Below are 15141 nucleotides of genomic sequence, written 5' to 3'. Positions count from 1 at the left end.
GCCTAGTCAGCTTTTATAGTGCCTCTCCTGAAGGCTCTACAAAGCCATTGATCATCATCTCCTCCGGGAGCTACGTAGGAAAGGCACTGTCTCCACCTCTCTCCTTTTTTTCTGATGGAGAAACAAAGGCCAGAGAGCTTCAGCGACTTGTCCACGGTAGAAAGTGGCATCAGCTGTGTGTCTCGGGACTGCACTACTCTAGGGCCTGCCTGACCGCCTCTCCTTTCCATGTAAAGGGAAAAAACAGAGCAGGACCAAATCCTTCTGTTAGAAACACCAGATCTGGCTAGGGAGACTACTGACGCTGCAGAGTCAGCCTGTGAGCTGCCCCCGAGCTGTCCCCAAGGTTGGAATGCTACCAGCTGAGTAGCTGGAAGGAGCCTGCCTGCCCGAATGCCCCGCCCCGCCACCCCACGGTCTAGAGGTAGTTCTTGACCCCGAGCCTGGGCCACTCTGCATGCCAGCAAAGCAGTGCCTCTTGCTGCCTTGTGATCTCTCATCACTCTCTTTAACAAGCGTGGCGTGGCCATGTACATATGTGGTCCTTCCTGTAGTGTCGGGCAGGAGGGGGTATGGTGGTCCCATGGCCTCCCGAGACAAGGAGGCGACAGAGTCCCTGCCAACATCCCAGAACACCAGCCACTTCCACCTCTACCCATCCAAAGTCAAAGAGGGTACCAAGAATGACCCTAACCTTTGCTTCCATCTCTGTGGGGCAGCCCAAGAGAACTGGTTCTTGGAAATGCTCTGCACGTGCTGACACAATGGGAGATGTACCTGAACGTACCAAGGAGGCACTCTGACAAGTGACTGGGCCTGCAGCTGCTTCTTCCCAATGGCTGCAAAGCTTAGGCTGCCATAACAAAATACTACAGCCGGGGGGTGGGGGGGCTTCAGCAGCAGATTTTTATTTTTCACAGTTCTAGAGGCTGTCAAGGTGACCAAGATCAAGGTGATAGCAAGGTAGGTTTTATTCTGAGACCTCTTCTATTGGCTCGTAGGTAGCCACCATCTTGCTGTGAGCTGATGTGACTGCCTCTTTGTGCATACAAGGTGAGAGAGGGAGCAAGCTCTCTGTGTCTCTTCTTCTAAGAGCACTAATTCCACTATAAGGGCACCACCCCCACGACCTCATCTAAAGCTAATCACCTCCCAAAGGCCCCACCTCCAAATACCGTCCTATTGGCGGTAGAGCTTTAACATGTGAATTGAGGGGGACCCATTCAGTCCACAGCACCCTGGTAGAGATCAGGCTACCTGGGGGGTGTCAAGCTTCTCCTGTGGGTATGTGGCCTCACTGTCCCCTTTATTGTAACTTGCCACTGGGGACTGGGGCTTCCTTTGCCTTCTTCCTGCAATGGTTCATTACTTTAAGACTTGACATTCAAGGCACATGATGACTTCAGGCTAGGTTATCCAAGCCCCCCCCCACCCGCTTCCCCGCCTCTGTGCAGACAGCTGGGAAGATGCTCTCCTTGGTGCTTGACGGAGAGCAAATCACTCTTCCTCCAGGAAGTACTCCTGCCAGAAAGAAGAGAAGGAACCTGCACGCAAAGCAAATGGGCACTGTGCCCTTGAGCAACCAGGCTCACCTCTCACGGGCTGTATTAGGCATTGGCACAGTCAACACAGAGTGGGTAGCCCCAGGCCAACTGTGTTGGGCCTCAGCTACCCAGAAGACTTGGGCACACAGCCACTCAGGAAGGCAGGTACCATTTCTAGGTTCCAAAAGTCAGTTATAAGTTCACAGAGAGTTGTAGTAAAAGACAATTTTTATTAAGCAGCAAAGCCGTGAGTACTTTAGCATAAAACTTTTGACCTGGTTTCAGCTTTTTCCACAGTTGGATTGCTGTTCTCCATGCATTTCCCCAGCTTGACTGTGGAGGAAGTGCCGACCTTGATCGTCAAGGCCAAGGCCTCGGAATTTTCACAGCCTGATACGGAACAGCTCCAACTAGATTGCAAACCATGCTGGAAAATACTTCTTGTCATCAAAAGGCTCTTCTACCCTGAGCAGACTCCGCAGCCTGCCTGCCCATGGTAGATTCGGTGTCTGCGAGGCTGGGCAGCACACGCTAGGGATCACAGGCTGCCTCTGTAGCATGATTTCAAAGAACAGGTTGTGCTCAAGTAACAATTACAAAAAGAACTTGTCAGAAAAGAAAATAAAGGATCCACCCCACCCCCTACCCCTTACTCCAGGGGACTGTGTGCGCCTTGGAGGTCCCCTTGTCATGCAGGCCTCAGCATCTTGTCTCCCCTTCTTCTCTCGAGGCTAGAGAGGAAAGTACATGTGGCGCTGCTACTCGTACGAGTTGGACGGCGCTGCAGACATGAAGTAGCAGATTTGGCCTGGCCCGTGTTCCGTGTCGTCTTGGATAATCTGTAGACCTGAAGAGCCCTGGACTTCTGTCTCAGGGGTTGGTACCTGCCGGGAAAAAGGGGGACAAAGTGGAGTCCTTTGCTAGAGTGCCTGGGCCCATTTTGCAGCGGTGGAAGAATCCCTTTAGTCCGAGTCAGCAAGCCAGTGAGAAGCAGGTCTTTGGAACACAAGCCTGCAAGGTGCCGGCAGAAGTTGGAGCTAAGGAAATGGGATCACCCCTGTTTCTCTCTCCCAATGGCATCTTGCCTTAAAGACCAGCAGAAGCAGTCCTGGGCTCTCCCAAACTTGTCTGAATGCCTAAGGCTACTGGGCCCCGTGTCTGGCCCTCCCGGTCCAGTTCCCTACCAGCCATGGCCAGCCGAGGCCTTAGAAGGTCTCTCCCTGCCCCTACCTTTGGCCCTCACCATTCTGCTCAGGCTAGGTGACTTCCACACTGAGCCTGACTGGCAGCTACCAGGCTCACTTGAGCAATGAGACAGGGAGAGGTAACAACCCACTCTGGGCTGTGGACAGGGCAGGCGGGACAGACACACAGATGGTGTTCCAAGGAGTGGGCTGTGCGAATCTTTTCTGCTGGAGAAAGAGGGACCCCTTGGGCTGGGTTTTGAAGGTGATATAAGATTTCAACAAGTGGAATTCAAGAGGGTGGAGGAGAAGGTAGAGGAGACAGAAAGAGCAGGGCTGCGCTAGGGGCAGAAAGCCAAAGGTGTCTGGGGACCCGGGGAGAGGGAGGGTCCAGAGCTTGGAGAAGACGAACCCGAGCAGGGTATGGGGAGCCCCTGAAGTCTCGTGGACAGGGGGCCTCCAACACAGTCCTACCTTTGGCTGGTCCACTGCATTCTCCCATCTGTGCAACCTTGCGGGGTCCTCCCTTCCCCACTTCCCTGGGACATCTGCTCAGCCTGCTCTGCCTCTCAGGGCCCGTCCAGAGGGTAAGTGCCTTGAGAGCAGGCATGAGGAAGGCTCTCACCAGAGCCTGGCTTGCTAACTGAACCACAGGACCCACTGACCATCTGATGTCTTCGTGTGGGCAGTCCCTCTAATGGACCAACTTTCTGGAGGGCTGGTGGCCCAGCTGGTCAAGAGGTCTATGTGAAGTTAATCATAGCCATTTAAAATATCCAATCCCCTTCATTCTGCCTTAGTTTACTGTTTTTTTTCCTTGTTGTTAGTTTTTTTTAAGAGGTTAAGTTCTATTAAGATCTCTAAAGCCAGAATCCCGACAAACACCCTTTGTAAATGCTGTTAGTCAGATGGAGAGTCTGTGGTCCCCAAGGGGCCTGCTGGGAGTGTCCCCGGGAAGTAAAACCTGCTATGTGACTGCCATCTGGACCAGCTCCCGCCACTGCCCTAGCAACATAGCCAAGACAGATGGTCCCCAAGGTGGGGTCTGCCCTGCCAAATACGGGGCACCCCATGGATGGATACCTTGCACATTCATTCAGTGGAAGGATTCCTGGTTTATTATCAGTACCAGGGAACATGCCACACCAGGCCTTGGATTTTGTAGCACAACTAAAGATCCGGAAGTTCAGAAAGGGGTCTGGGCTGGGGCATTGAGCTCAGCATATGGCAGGACTCATTTTGCCCAGGAAACGTATTTGTGAGAGGTTTCCAAATCAGATTGCCTTTAATATCGCCGAGGACAGCTCACTTTTTCATGGAAGCCTAGAGAATCTTTTTGCTCAGCCGTGACTGCTACCCCATGTGGGTACCCACCCTCAGATTTCTTTGAGCTTTGAAGTGTGGATTTCACACACGGAACATATGGGGAAGGGTCCAGCCTCGGTGCAGAACTTCCTGACCTGGGCCGGGGGGCAGAGGAGAAGGGGGTGTATACCTGAACCCAAGTAACTTGGTCCTGCAGGGAGGCCTGCTCACTGGAAGGCCAAGTTTCAACTTGGAAGTAAAGGTGATGCTGTGGGTCTTCTGGCTGTTGACAAAGTTGGTTGGAATCCTCTGGGATCTGCAGCATGACTAAGTTTGAGTCAGAACTTATCTGACACTGAGGGATGACGGTAGAAGAAATCATCTCAGAGCTTGGGTTATGTGCCAGGAGCAAAGGACTCAGGCAGGGCCCCTGCTGGTCCTCAAGAAGAAAACTGTAAGAGAAGAAACATGTTACAGTGACACGGGTCTAGGAACGATGGCCCAGGAGACACTGTCTTGCTCATCACTAGGTGCTCAAGGAACATGCTTCGAGTGGCTAAATCAGGATTCATTTGCTTGGACTCTCACTTTGGCCCGAATAAGTCTCAATTTGCCAAAGTAAAGCGAATGTAAATATTAAGAAAAATCAGTCATTTATATCAAGTGGTTTTATTTCTATTACTTGGACAGTCCTGGTTCTTCCACGATGGTAACTTCTGTGGCCTTGTGTTGCTTCACCTACCCCGAATTCAGGAACGTGCCCTTCGTCACTGAAGGAGCTCATGGCCGAGAGGAGCTTGCAAGGTCTGTTTTCCTTCTCTAAGTCTGGGGCTCCCTCTATCACCCTAAACCTGGAGGTCGTGTGATAAACAGAGATTTTTGAGCATCATCCAAAACTCTGAATCTGTACTGTTAACAACCTCTTCAGGTTGATTCGGATGATCAGGCCAGTGGGAAACATGGCACTAACCCACCCCACGTGTCAGGGACACTGATCCTAAAGGAACGCAGAAGAAAATCCAGAGGGCTCTGGGAGACCTGCTCAGAGAACTGGCATTCATTCAAAAATAGTTATTGGGTGCCAAGAATGTGCTACACAACCCTTCACTGTTGAGCAGAACCTTCTTTCTCTGGCATTTGGAGCCAAAAATTTTATCCCTGAGCAGAAAATGTGTTCGTGTGCTCAGACTGCCTCCCAGGACTTGGTCCTTCTGTGTTCTTGGCTCTTTAGGCATCCAATGGCAATCTAGCAACTCTTTCACACTTGCTTCCCCCATAGAGATCGTCAGTGCCCTGGAGACCCCTTCACCTGGTCTACTGTGACCACCGGATCCCAGGGAAGTGGAAGAAGGAAGCTAGGAGCCAGGAGTCATTCACCTGGGGACACTCAAGACTTTACTATAGACACCCTGTGCTGTGAGGCTGGGCTTGGGTGCGTGAAGTCAAGTGATTTCAAGAGTGGCATGCTCATTCCCTAGCTTGGAGACGTCCTGATCTAGTCCTTTTATTTTCATGGAGATGCCTCTGTTCCATCAAGGCGTGCTCGGCTATGCGCCACGCCTGTGGAGGCGGGGTTCAGTGGCCGCAGAGCAGGATGAGGGGGAGCACACTGCTTGGGATGAGGGGACTTTGGGTGCCCGTGGGCAAGTCGCCCATGGTTTCAGGTATGGTGTCCAGCCACGAGGGGAGAGCAGTGACCTCAGCCCTTATTACCATTCCATGCACTTCTTACCTATGACTCCTGCCTTCCTGGCCCCCAGGGTTTTCACCATGATAGCTGCTGGAGGGCTGTTGCTCAGCTTCTAATTGGACAGGAACCGTGATGTGCTGCGTCGACGTAAACATATGGGTGTTATCGAGGGGCAAGGAGACGTTAGGTTGGCTTGGCACGAGTATTTGCAGCACACGGTTTTCCACAGTAACATTATGCTGCTGTGACTGCTCCTGCAGCCCCGCCTGCTGTGGGAGGTATTGCACCAGCTCCTGAGCGGGCTGCTGTGTCAAAAGAAAAGAGATAACAGAGCCTCTCAGAAATGGAACACAAACACTCCATTCTCCCAAGGGTGGAAGACAACAGCAATGCCGCCTCTCGGGTGACTGTCTGCTTGTTTGGGCACGAGCTGCAGTCGTGCTCCCGGCTGTGAGAATCTGCGGTGCAGCACATATGTACACGCACATGTGCGTGTGTGTCCAGGTCTGGCTGGCCAGGATATATTTTTATCTCAGGCAAACGAATTGCAGCCAACTGGGTAGCCACTGGCCCCTCAAGGAGAAACAGCTGAGCCCACATTTTCATGAAAATGAAATCCCCTTTCAGCTACACAGATGAAACAGGCTTTCCATACCTGGGAAGAGGCGTCACAGGGCTGCTGAAGCTCCTCAGGGAATCGGAAGGAGTAGGATGAACATGAACCACAGAAGTGCCTGGCCTCCTTGCAGTCTGGGAGGGACCTATGCATCGGCCCAATGCATTGTTTCTTGGGCACTGGCTCCAAAGGCTGGGGCTCAGGACTGTGAATGTGGCGTGAGGTAGATGGCTGAATCTGTAAGGACACAGTACCACAAAGGTCTTATTCAGAGGCCACAGCTTTCCTTAGGGCACAAGACATGCTGGTCATGGAGCGAGACTGCCTACAGGCCAGCCCACAGAAAGCCTTGGCTGTACATGAGCCACATCTGCCACTGCCAGGGCCTGGCTGGGCCCATCCCAGCTCTTGCAGCCAAGAGAAAAGGAGCAAAGCCGTAAGTCCCTGCTGAAGATCATTCCAGATGTCCCATGCTGCCCTGGAGGCAGCAGCTGTTGCTATTAGCAGGCCCTATTGACTAACTCCTTGAAGACTGTCAAGGTCCCTTTCTCCTCTCCCTTCCGCCACTTACATAGAACTGGCCTCTGACCTGCAACTTGGAATCCTGCATTGACTGGAGCTGCTCCTTCAACATTTCCAGCGCGTGGTTCTGGTTCCAGATCTCACCCCGCAGCATCTGCGTCCTCTCCTCCAGCTGCTCCCGGAACCTCTTCATCAGCTCCTCCTCCCGTCTGTTGACGTACCATATGACGGACGGCGGTGGGTGTAGTGACTGTGTGAAGGAATCACTTATGGTTCATACACAGGGCCATTGGGTTCTCCAAATTCTACCATATTGTTTTATTTCCAAGTTTTGAAAGACTGAGAATGAGAAAAGTGACACTCCAACCCTGATTTCATTCACTACTAGAAAGTTTAAAGAAATGGTTAGGGAATCCAGAAATTCTATATCAGAAGTGGATTACGGGGATCATTTAGTCTAATTTTTCCCCTAAACATAAAGCTGTGGAATTGGCCCAGAGACATGAAGTAACCTTCCCAAAGTCCTTAGTGAAAGAGTCAGAGTGAAGCAGGTCAGATCACAAATGAGACATGGGGAAACACTTATCGATGCCTCTGCTAGCAATGCAGGAAGAAGAAGGATGCTCAACTGGCACTTCCTTTATTCCAGGCACTCGTCTAAGCACTGTACAGAATTCACAGATCCGATTTTCACAGTCCCCGATCAAGTAGGTACTGTCCATACACAACCATAGTACTTGGTGGAATACTTTCTGCTTGGCCCTAGAAATCTAATTTTAACTTGAGTACCAGCCTCAGATCTGGAAATAAACAAATGTAAAGCTTGATAAAATTAGAGAATGTGTTGGGGGACAAACTAATGCTTCGGATTGGCTGGAAAGGAGGGATGAGGCAAATCACACGTGGAAGGGAAGCCAGGAAAAGAGCATTGTGCAAACCATACACATTTAGGTGGCCGGGGAACTTGAATTTTATTCATCAGCCACCTTGCACTGCTGCCAGGAGGAGTGTTCTAAAACACAAATCTGATTGGGGAAGTAACATGCTCACATCAGTGTTGTACAACATGCCTTCTGGCAGCTGTGTGGAAGATGAACTGACAGGAGGAAGTAAGTTTAGAGTCAGAGAGAAGCTAGTTAGGAGGCTGTAGAGGTAATTCAAGGTAGAGATAACCGGGGCCTAAAACAGATCAGAAACAGGAAACAGAAAGGAAGGGTCAGGGGAGTGTCCAAGATGGCAGAGTAGGAAGACACTGAGCTCAACTGTTGATCAGAAGACTTGAAGACCAGCAGAAAAGATCTTCTACAGCTACATATATAAAGAAGTAACCATAAAGAGATGGGTGGCAGGGATGGAGTCACAGGATAGTCAAGACCCATACCCCAAGGGTGGGTGACCCACAGACAGGAGGATAATTACAATTGCAGAGGTTCTCCCCAAGGAGTGAGAGGTCTGAGCCCCACATCAGACTCCCCAGGCTGGGGGTCCTGCCCTGGGAAGATGAGCTCCCAGAAGATTTGGCTTTGAAGGACAGTGGGGCTTACTTTCAGGAGAGCCAGGGGGCATAGGAAATAGGGATTCCACTCTTAAAGGATGCACACAAACTCTCACACACTCTGATACCCAGGGCAGAAGCAGTAATTGGATAGGAGCCTGGGTCAGACCCACCTGCTGATCTTGGAGAATCTCCCAGAGAGGCAGCAGGCAAATGTAGGTCACTCTTGGGACACAGAAACTGGTGGCAGCCATGGGGTTCTGGCACAAGGACACTGGTGCTGGCAAGAGCCATTTTGGAGGCCTCCCTCTAGCTTATTAGCCCCAGGACCCAGCCTAGCCCTGGCCCAACAGTCTATAGGTGCCACTTCTGGGATGCCTCAGGCCAAACCAATAGCCGGATAGGGACTCAGACCCCAACCACCAGCAGGCTTGCTGCCTTAGGACCACCTGAGCTCCCAGCTACCCCAAGACCTGACCCCATCCACCAGAGGGCTCAGAACATGGACCTGTCCACCAGGAGCTGGCACTGGCCTCAAGACCCCCTGGGCCCCAGCCCTGCCCACTGGCAGGCAGACACCAGCTCCAGGACCACCGTAGCCTCATAGATTTCCCTGTCAGGACCTAGTCTAAAGACATCACCAAAAAACTACCAGAACTTATAAATGAATTCGGTAAAGTTGAGGGTACAAAATTAATATACAGAAATCTGTTGCATTTGTATACATTAACAACAAACTATCAGAAAGAGAAATTAATGAAATAATCCCATTTACAACTGCATCAAAAAGAATAAAATACCTAGGAATAAACCTAAGGAGGTTAAAGACCTATATGCTGAAAACTATAGGATACTGGTGAAAAAAACTGAAGATGCCATGAATAGATGGAAAGCTATACTCTACTCATGGATAGGAAGAATTAATGTTGTTAAAATGACCATATTACCCAAGGCGATGTACAGATTCAATGTAATCTCTATCAAAATACCAATGGCATTTTCACAGAACTAGAATAATTCTAAAATTTGTATGAAAACACGAAAGATGCTGAAGAGCCAAGATAATCTTGAGAAATAAGAACAAAGCTGGAGGTATCATGCTCCCTGACTTCAGACTACACTACAAAGCTACTGTAATCAAAACAGAATAGTACTGGCACAAAAACAGACATATAGATCAATGGAACAGAATACAGAGCTCTGAAATGGACCCACACTCATATGGGCAATTAATCTACAACAAAGTTGGCAAGAATATACAACAGAGAGAAAACATTCTCTTCAATAAATGGTGTTGGGAAAACTGTACAGCAACATGCCAAAGAATATCACAACTTGTATAAAAATAAATTCAAAATGGATTAAAGAGTTAAATGTAAGGCCTGAAACCATAAAACTTCTAGAAGAAAACATAGGCAGTATGCTCTTTGACATCAGTCTTTAGTAATTTTTTTTTTGGATATGTCTCCCCAGGCAAGGGAAACAAAAGGAAAAGTAAACCAATGGGACTACATCCAACTAAAAAGCCTTTGCAATGCAAAGGAAACTATCAACAAAATGAAAAGGCCACCAACCAAACGGGAGAAAAATATTTGCAAAAGATATATCTGGTAAGGGGTTAATATCCAAAATATACAAAGAACTGATACAATTCAACATCAAAAAATCTACAAACAATAAATGCTGGAGAAGGTGTGGAGAAAAGGGAACCCTCCTGCACTGTTGGTGGGAATGTAAATTGATACAGTCCCTATGGAAGTTCCTTAAAAAACTGAAAATAGAACTAGCATATGACCCAGCAATCCCACTACTGGGCATAATCCCTGAGAAAACCATAATTCAAAAAGAGACATGTACCACAATGTTCATTGCAGCTCTATTTACAAGAGCCAGGACATGGAAGCAACCTAAGTGTCCATCAACAGATGAATGGATAAAGAAGATGTGGCACGTATATACAATGGAATATTACTTAGCCATAAAGAGAAACGAAATTGAGTTATTTGTAGTGAGGTGGATGGACCTAGAGTCTGTCATACAGAGTGAAGTAAGTCAGAAAGAGAAAGACAAATACCGTATGCTAACACATATATATGGAATCTTAAAAAAAAATGGTTCTGAAGAACCTAGGGGCAGGACAGGAATAAAGACGCAGATGTAGAGAATGGAATTGAGGACACGGGGAGGGGGAAGGGTAATCTGGGACGAAGTGAGAGAGTGGCATGTACATATATACACTACCAAATGTTAAACAGATAGCTAGTGGGAAGCAGCCGCATAGCACAGGGAGATTGGCTTGGTGCTTTGTGACCACCTAGAGGGGTGCGATAGGGATGGTGGGAGGGAGACATAAGAGGGAGGAGATATGGGGATATATGTATATGTATAGCTGATTCACTTTGTTATACAGCAGAAACTGACACACCATTATACAGCAATTATACTCCAATAAAGATGTTAAAAAAAAAACAGCAAACAAACAACCCCCAAATGGGCAGAGGATATGAATAGATATTTTTCCAAAGAAAACATACAGATCGCCAACAGGCACATGAAAATATGCTCAGCATCACTAATTTTCAGGGAAATGCAAATCAAAACCACAATGAGCTACCACCTCACACCTGTGAGAATGGCTATCATCAAAAAGACAACAAATAGTCAAAGTGTTGGTGAGGGTGTGGAGAGAAGGGAACCCTCCTGCACTGTTGGTGGGAATGTATACTGGTGCAGCCACTACGGAAAACAGTATGGAGATTCCTCAAAAAATTAAAAATGAAACTACCATAAGATCCAGAAATTCCATTCCTGGGTACTTATCCAAAAGAAAGAAACACAGTAATTAGAAAAGATATAGGTACCTCTATGTTCATTGCAGCATTATTTCCAATAGCCAAGATATGGAAGCAACCTAAGTGCCCATTGATAGATAAATGAATAAAGATGCAGCATATATACAACTGGAATATTACTCAGCCTTAAAAAAGAATGAAATTTTGCCATTTGCAGCAACATGGATGGGCCTACAGTGTATAAAGCTAAGTTAAATAAGTCAGGACAGAGAGACACCAATACATTGATTTCACTAAATGTGGAATCTAAAAAACAAAACAAATGAACAAATAAAGACAAAACTGAAACAGAGTCATAGATACAGAAAACAAACAGTTGGTTGCCAGAGGGGAGGGGAGTGGGGGATTAGAGGAGAAGGTGAGGAGACTAAGAAGTACAAACTTCCACCTGCAAAATACATGAGTCACGGGTATGAAAAGTACAGTGTGGGGAACACAGTCAATAATTATATATTTCTATGGTGACAGATGGTAACTAGACTTATCGTGGTGATCATTTTGAAATGTATAGAAATATCAAATCACTGTGTTGTGTACCAGGAACTAACATAGTGTTGTAGGTCTATTACACTTCAAAAACAAACAAAGAAACAAACTCGTAGAAAAAGAAAACAGATCTGTGGTTATCACAGGTGGGTAAGGGGGTGGGTGGGGAAACTGGATGAAGGCAGTCAAAAGATACAAACTCCAAGTCAAAGATAAATAAGTTCTAAGATGGAATGTACAACATGATGAATATAATGAACACTGCTGTCTGTTATATATGAAAACTGTTAGGAGAGTAAATCCTAAGGCCTCTTATTACAAGGAAAAAGTTTTTTTCTATTTCCTTAATTGTGTATCTATGTGAGATGATGGATGTTCACTACACTTATTGTGGTAATTATTTCATGATGTATGTAAGTCAACTCATGATGCACACAAACTTTTACAGTGCTGAATGCCAACTGCATCTCAATAAAACTGGAAGTAAAAAAAAAAAGAAAATTTAAAAGTCCAAATGCAGGGACACATTTTAGAGAAATTAAGGAAGCGGATAGGACTTCTCAACTGACTGGCTGAGGGAGACAGCAAAGAGGTGAGATTCTTGGAAAAGAGCTGTCAGAGCTGTAAGTAGGACCTAGAAACAACTGTTGCTTGCCTTGATCTGTGCTAGACACTGTGTGTATAACAAGACGAGAGAGTCACAGTGCCAATCCACAATCCCCATATTAATGATGAGAAAAAGGTACACACACATGGCAATCACTAAAGACAAAAAAGAAGATATACTGTGGTCCTTCAACCTATTTATGGTTAGTGGAAACATATAGCTGAGTTATTAAAGAGAGAGAGAAAAAAAACATTCAAGTTGTTTTTTTCTCATTTGGAGTAAAAAATTATATGTTATTTTTAATCCATTGAAAATTGCCCAATTGTCCTTCTTTCACAATATAGTGTATATCTTCCTCTAAGAAAGCAGGCATTCATTAGACAAAAGAAAATCTCTTAACTCAGGACTGGAAGAGACAAACGTTACAGGTCATCACATCTACCCTCACTTCTCCAGGTAGGAATCTTTTCTCTGCTGTCCCTGGCAGACGAGCTACCAAGCCTTGGCTCAAACCTTTCCATTGAAGGGGAGGCGGTTCACCACCTGGGGGGGGAACCTAACCCATCTAGAAGGACTTCCTTGAAGGGAGCAAGAAAGTTGCCCACCCTGAGCTGCTCGCTCTTTGCCATAGTTTGATCCATTGGAGACATATCTTCCACTTAAGGAGCAGGACGGCCCTGCAGCTATTTGGATGAAGCTGTCCTGTCCGTCCCAGTCTCCCTTCTCCAGTGCTTTCCACTAAAGACAATGTGACATTTTCCAGCCCCTCTCCACCCTGCTCTCAATCTTCTGGGTACACTCCAGTCTGTCAACCCATGGCACCCAGAAACAAGCCTATTACACTATCACGTGCAGAGTCAGGCTACACACACGCATTGCTGGTTATTTTGACTATTTTAAAGTAAAGTTATATTTAAAGTTTAAATATAAATTAATTCGAAGGAGAAGAGAAACCTATCAACAGTGAAAGGGGAACCACAACTTTTTAGCATGATAGAGACATAAAGACAAATGTATTTCTACAGAAATTTTCTTTTAAATAGTTCAAAGAATTTTCATAGCAGTCTAAAAATCCCTTCAAGGCAAGCAGACCATTTCAAGTTGGAGAAACTGAGGCTCAGGGATGTGCCAAGGTCACAGTACTGGGGCCAAACTCAAACAACTATTTTCCAGCCCTCATTTCTTCTCATTAGAAAAGGATGCCTTTGGCATTAGGAATGAAGAGCCTCGTCTAAGGCTTGGTAATTAATGCATACAATTCCACATAACAGACCATAAACTCATTATCTTGGCTGCCAATCCTGATTATAATAATCCTGTCTAATATAAAAGATGATCACCCAAATTTGTGATTATGTACACAAATTTGGGGGTAGAAGAGCAACAGAATAGTTAATCCAACTGTTTTGATTTGGCCTTGAACCATACATTGGTGCTGACAGTTGGAGGTTGGATATATTTAACATTCTGAAAGGGATGCTTCTAACCTAATAACAATTCCATTGTGGAAACCTAGCTCGTGGTGCGGAAGTGTTGGTATGGGTAGGCAGTGCTGGCATGGGTAGGCAGGAAAGTCATCCTCCCATGGGATAGTTAGCATCCCCTCACGGGTGACGAGCACAGCTCTTAAAAATAGTGCCCTTTCTTAGTATTTAAGCTTCCTATTTGGCTCGAACTTTCTCTCAAGCACAAAGTGTCTCTGCATATTTCACATTAAGAGGAGAACAGGATTTGGTCTTAGAGAACCTCCAATCTCCCTGTTGGCTACAGCCCATTGGATTCTCAGCTGCATCAGAAAATCCAGTACAACAGAAACGGTGATACAGTTTAAAAAAACAAAGAGCATGCTTTTTGCAAAGTGAAATTGAGCACAAGAGTGGAAATTCGGGGCTTTGCAGGTTAGTGGTACAGACGAATATGTGGAGCAAGGCTCCCAGAGATACCTGATTTCCGACGTCAGCAGTGACACTGGGGAACGAGATGGTCTCCCGGTCCTCCTGGGGTACCTGGTCCACCTTGTCCACCTCTTTCTCCTCATCCACCTGCTCCATCTCACCCATGTGGTCCATCTGCTCCACATGTTCCACCTCAGTTTTGACTTCAAAGCTCGGCAAAGATAATGGTGCTGAGGAAGAAAAGACAGTGGAATTCATGATGAAAAAAGCAAAAGTACTAACACTATCAAACAGATTACACAAATTTCTCTGTTTATTTCCTGTTATAAATTATAAAAACAGGAAAGTCCAGTTTTATTCCATATTAATGATTAGGTGTGCCAGGTACCAGGAGTAATACAGAACACTACTTAAAAATCTGTTCACATTTGAGGGACTTTTCTGGTGGCGCAGTGGTTAAGAATCCGCCTGCCAATGCAGGGGACATGGGTTCGAGCCCTGGTCCAGGAAGATCCCACATGCCATGGAGCAACTAAGCCTGTGTGCCACAACTACTGAGCCAGCGCTCTAGAGCCCGCGAGCCACAACTACTGGGCCTGTGTGCCACAACTAATGAGCCCACGTGCTGTAACTACTGAAGTCTGTGCACGTAGAGCCTGTGCTCCATCCACACAAGAGAAGCCACTGCAATGAGAAGCCCGTGCACAGCAAAGAGTGGCCCCCGCTCGCCACAACTAGAGAAAGCCCACGTGCAGCAACGAAGACCCAGCACAGCCAAAATTAAATTAATTAATTAATTAATTTTTAAAAAATTGTTTAAAAAATCTGTTCGTATTTGAAAATTAAGTAAAAGAAGGGAATGTCTCACTTTACCTCCATCCATCCAAGCATAAGCAGGCACCCAACCCATTCGTGTTAAGTGTCTTTTCTTTATAAAAGTTCTTT

The 15141-nt window shown here is 46.7% G+C and overlaps 1 protein-coding gene across 1 annotated transcript in view; it reads right to left on the bottom strand.

Moving 5' to 3' along the window:
• Positions 1-1784: 1784 nt before the first annotated feature.
• PASD1 (PAS domain containing repressor 1) overlaps positions 1785-15141 on the bottom strand; it is a 52478-nt gene continuing 39121 nt past the window's right edge. The window contains exons 6-11 of the mRNA XM_033413584.2: positions 14245-14426; positions 6929-7111; positions 6379-6576; positions 5766-6028; positions 4224-4485; positions 1785-2428 (exon numbers count right to left, since the gene is read on the bottom strand). Coding sequence (XP_033269475.2) covers positions 2303-2428; positions 4224-4485; positions 5766-6028; positions 6379-6576; positions 6929-7111; positions 14245-14426 — 1214 coding nt within the window. The 3' untranslated portion in view covers positions 1785-2302. The remainder of the gene's footprint in view (positions 2429-4223; positions 4486-5765; positions 6029-6378; positions 6577-6928; positions 7112-14244; positions 14427-15141) is intronic.

The sequence above is a fragment of the Orcinus orca genome, chromosome X, assembly GCF_937001465.1.
Source record: "Orcinus orca chromosome X, mOrcOrc1.1, whole genome shotgun sequence".
NCBI lineage: Eukaryota > Metazoa > Chordata > Mammalia > Artiodactyla > Delphinidae > Orcinus > Orcinus orca.
This window is presented reverse-complemented; position numbering and strand designations above follow the sequence as displayed.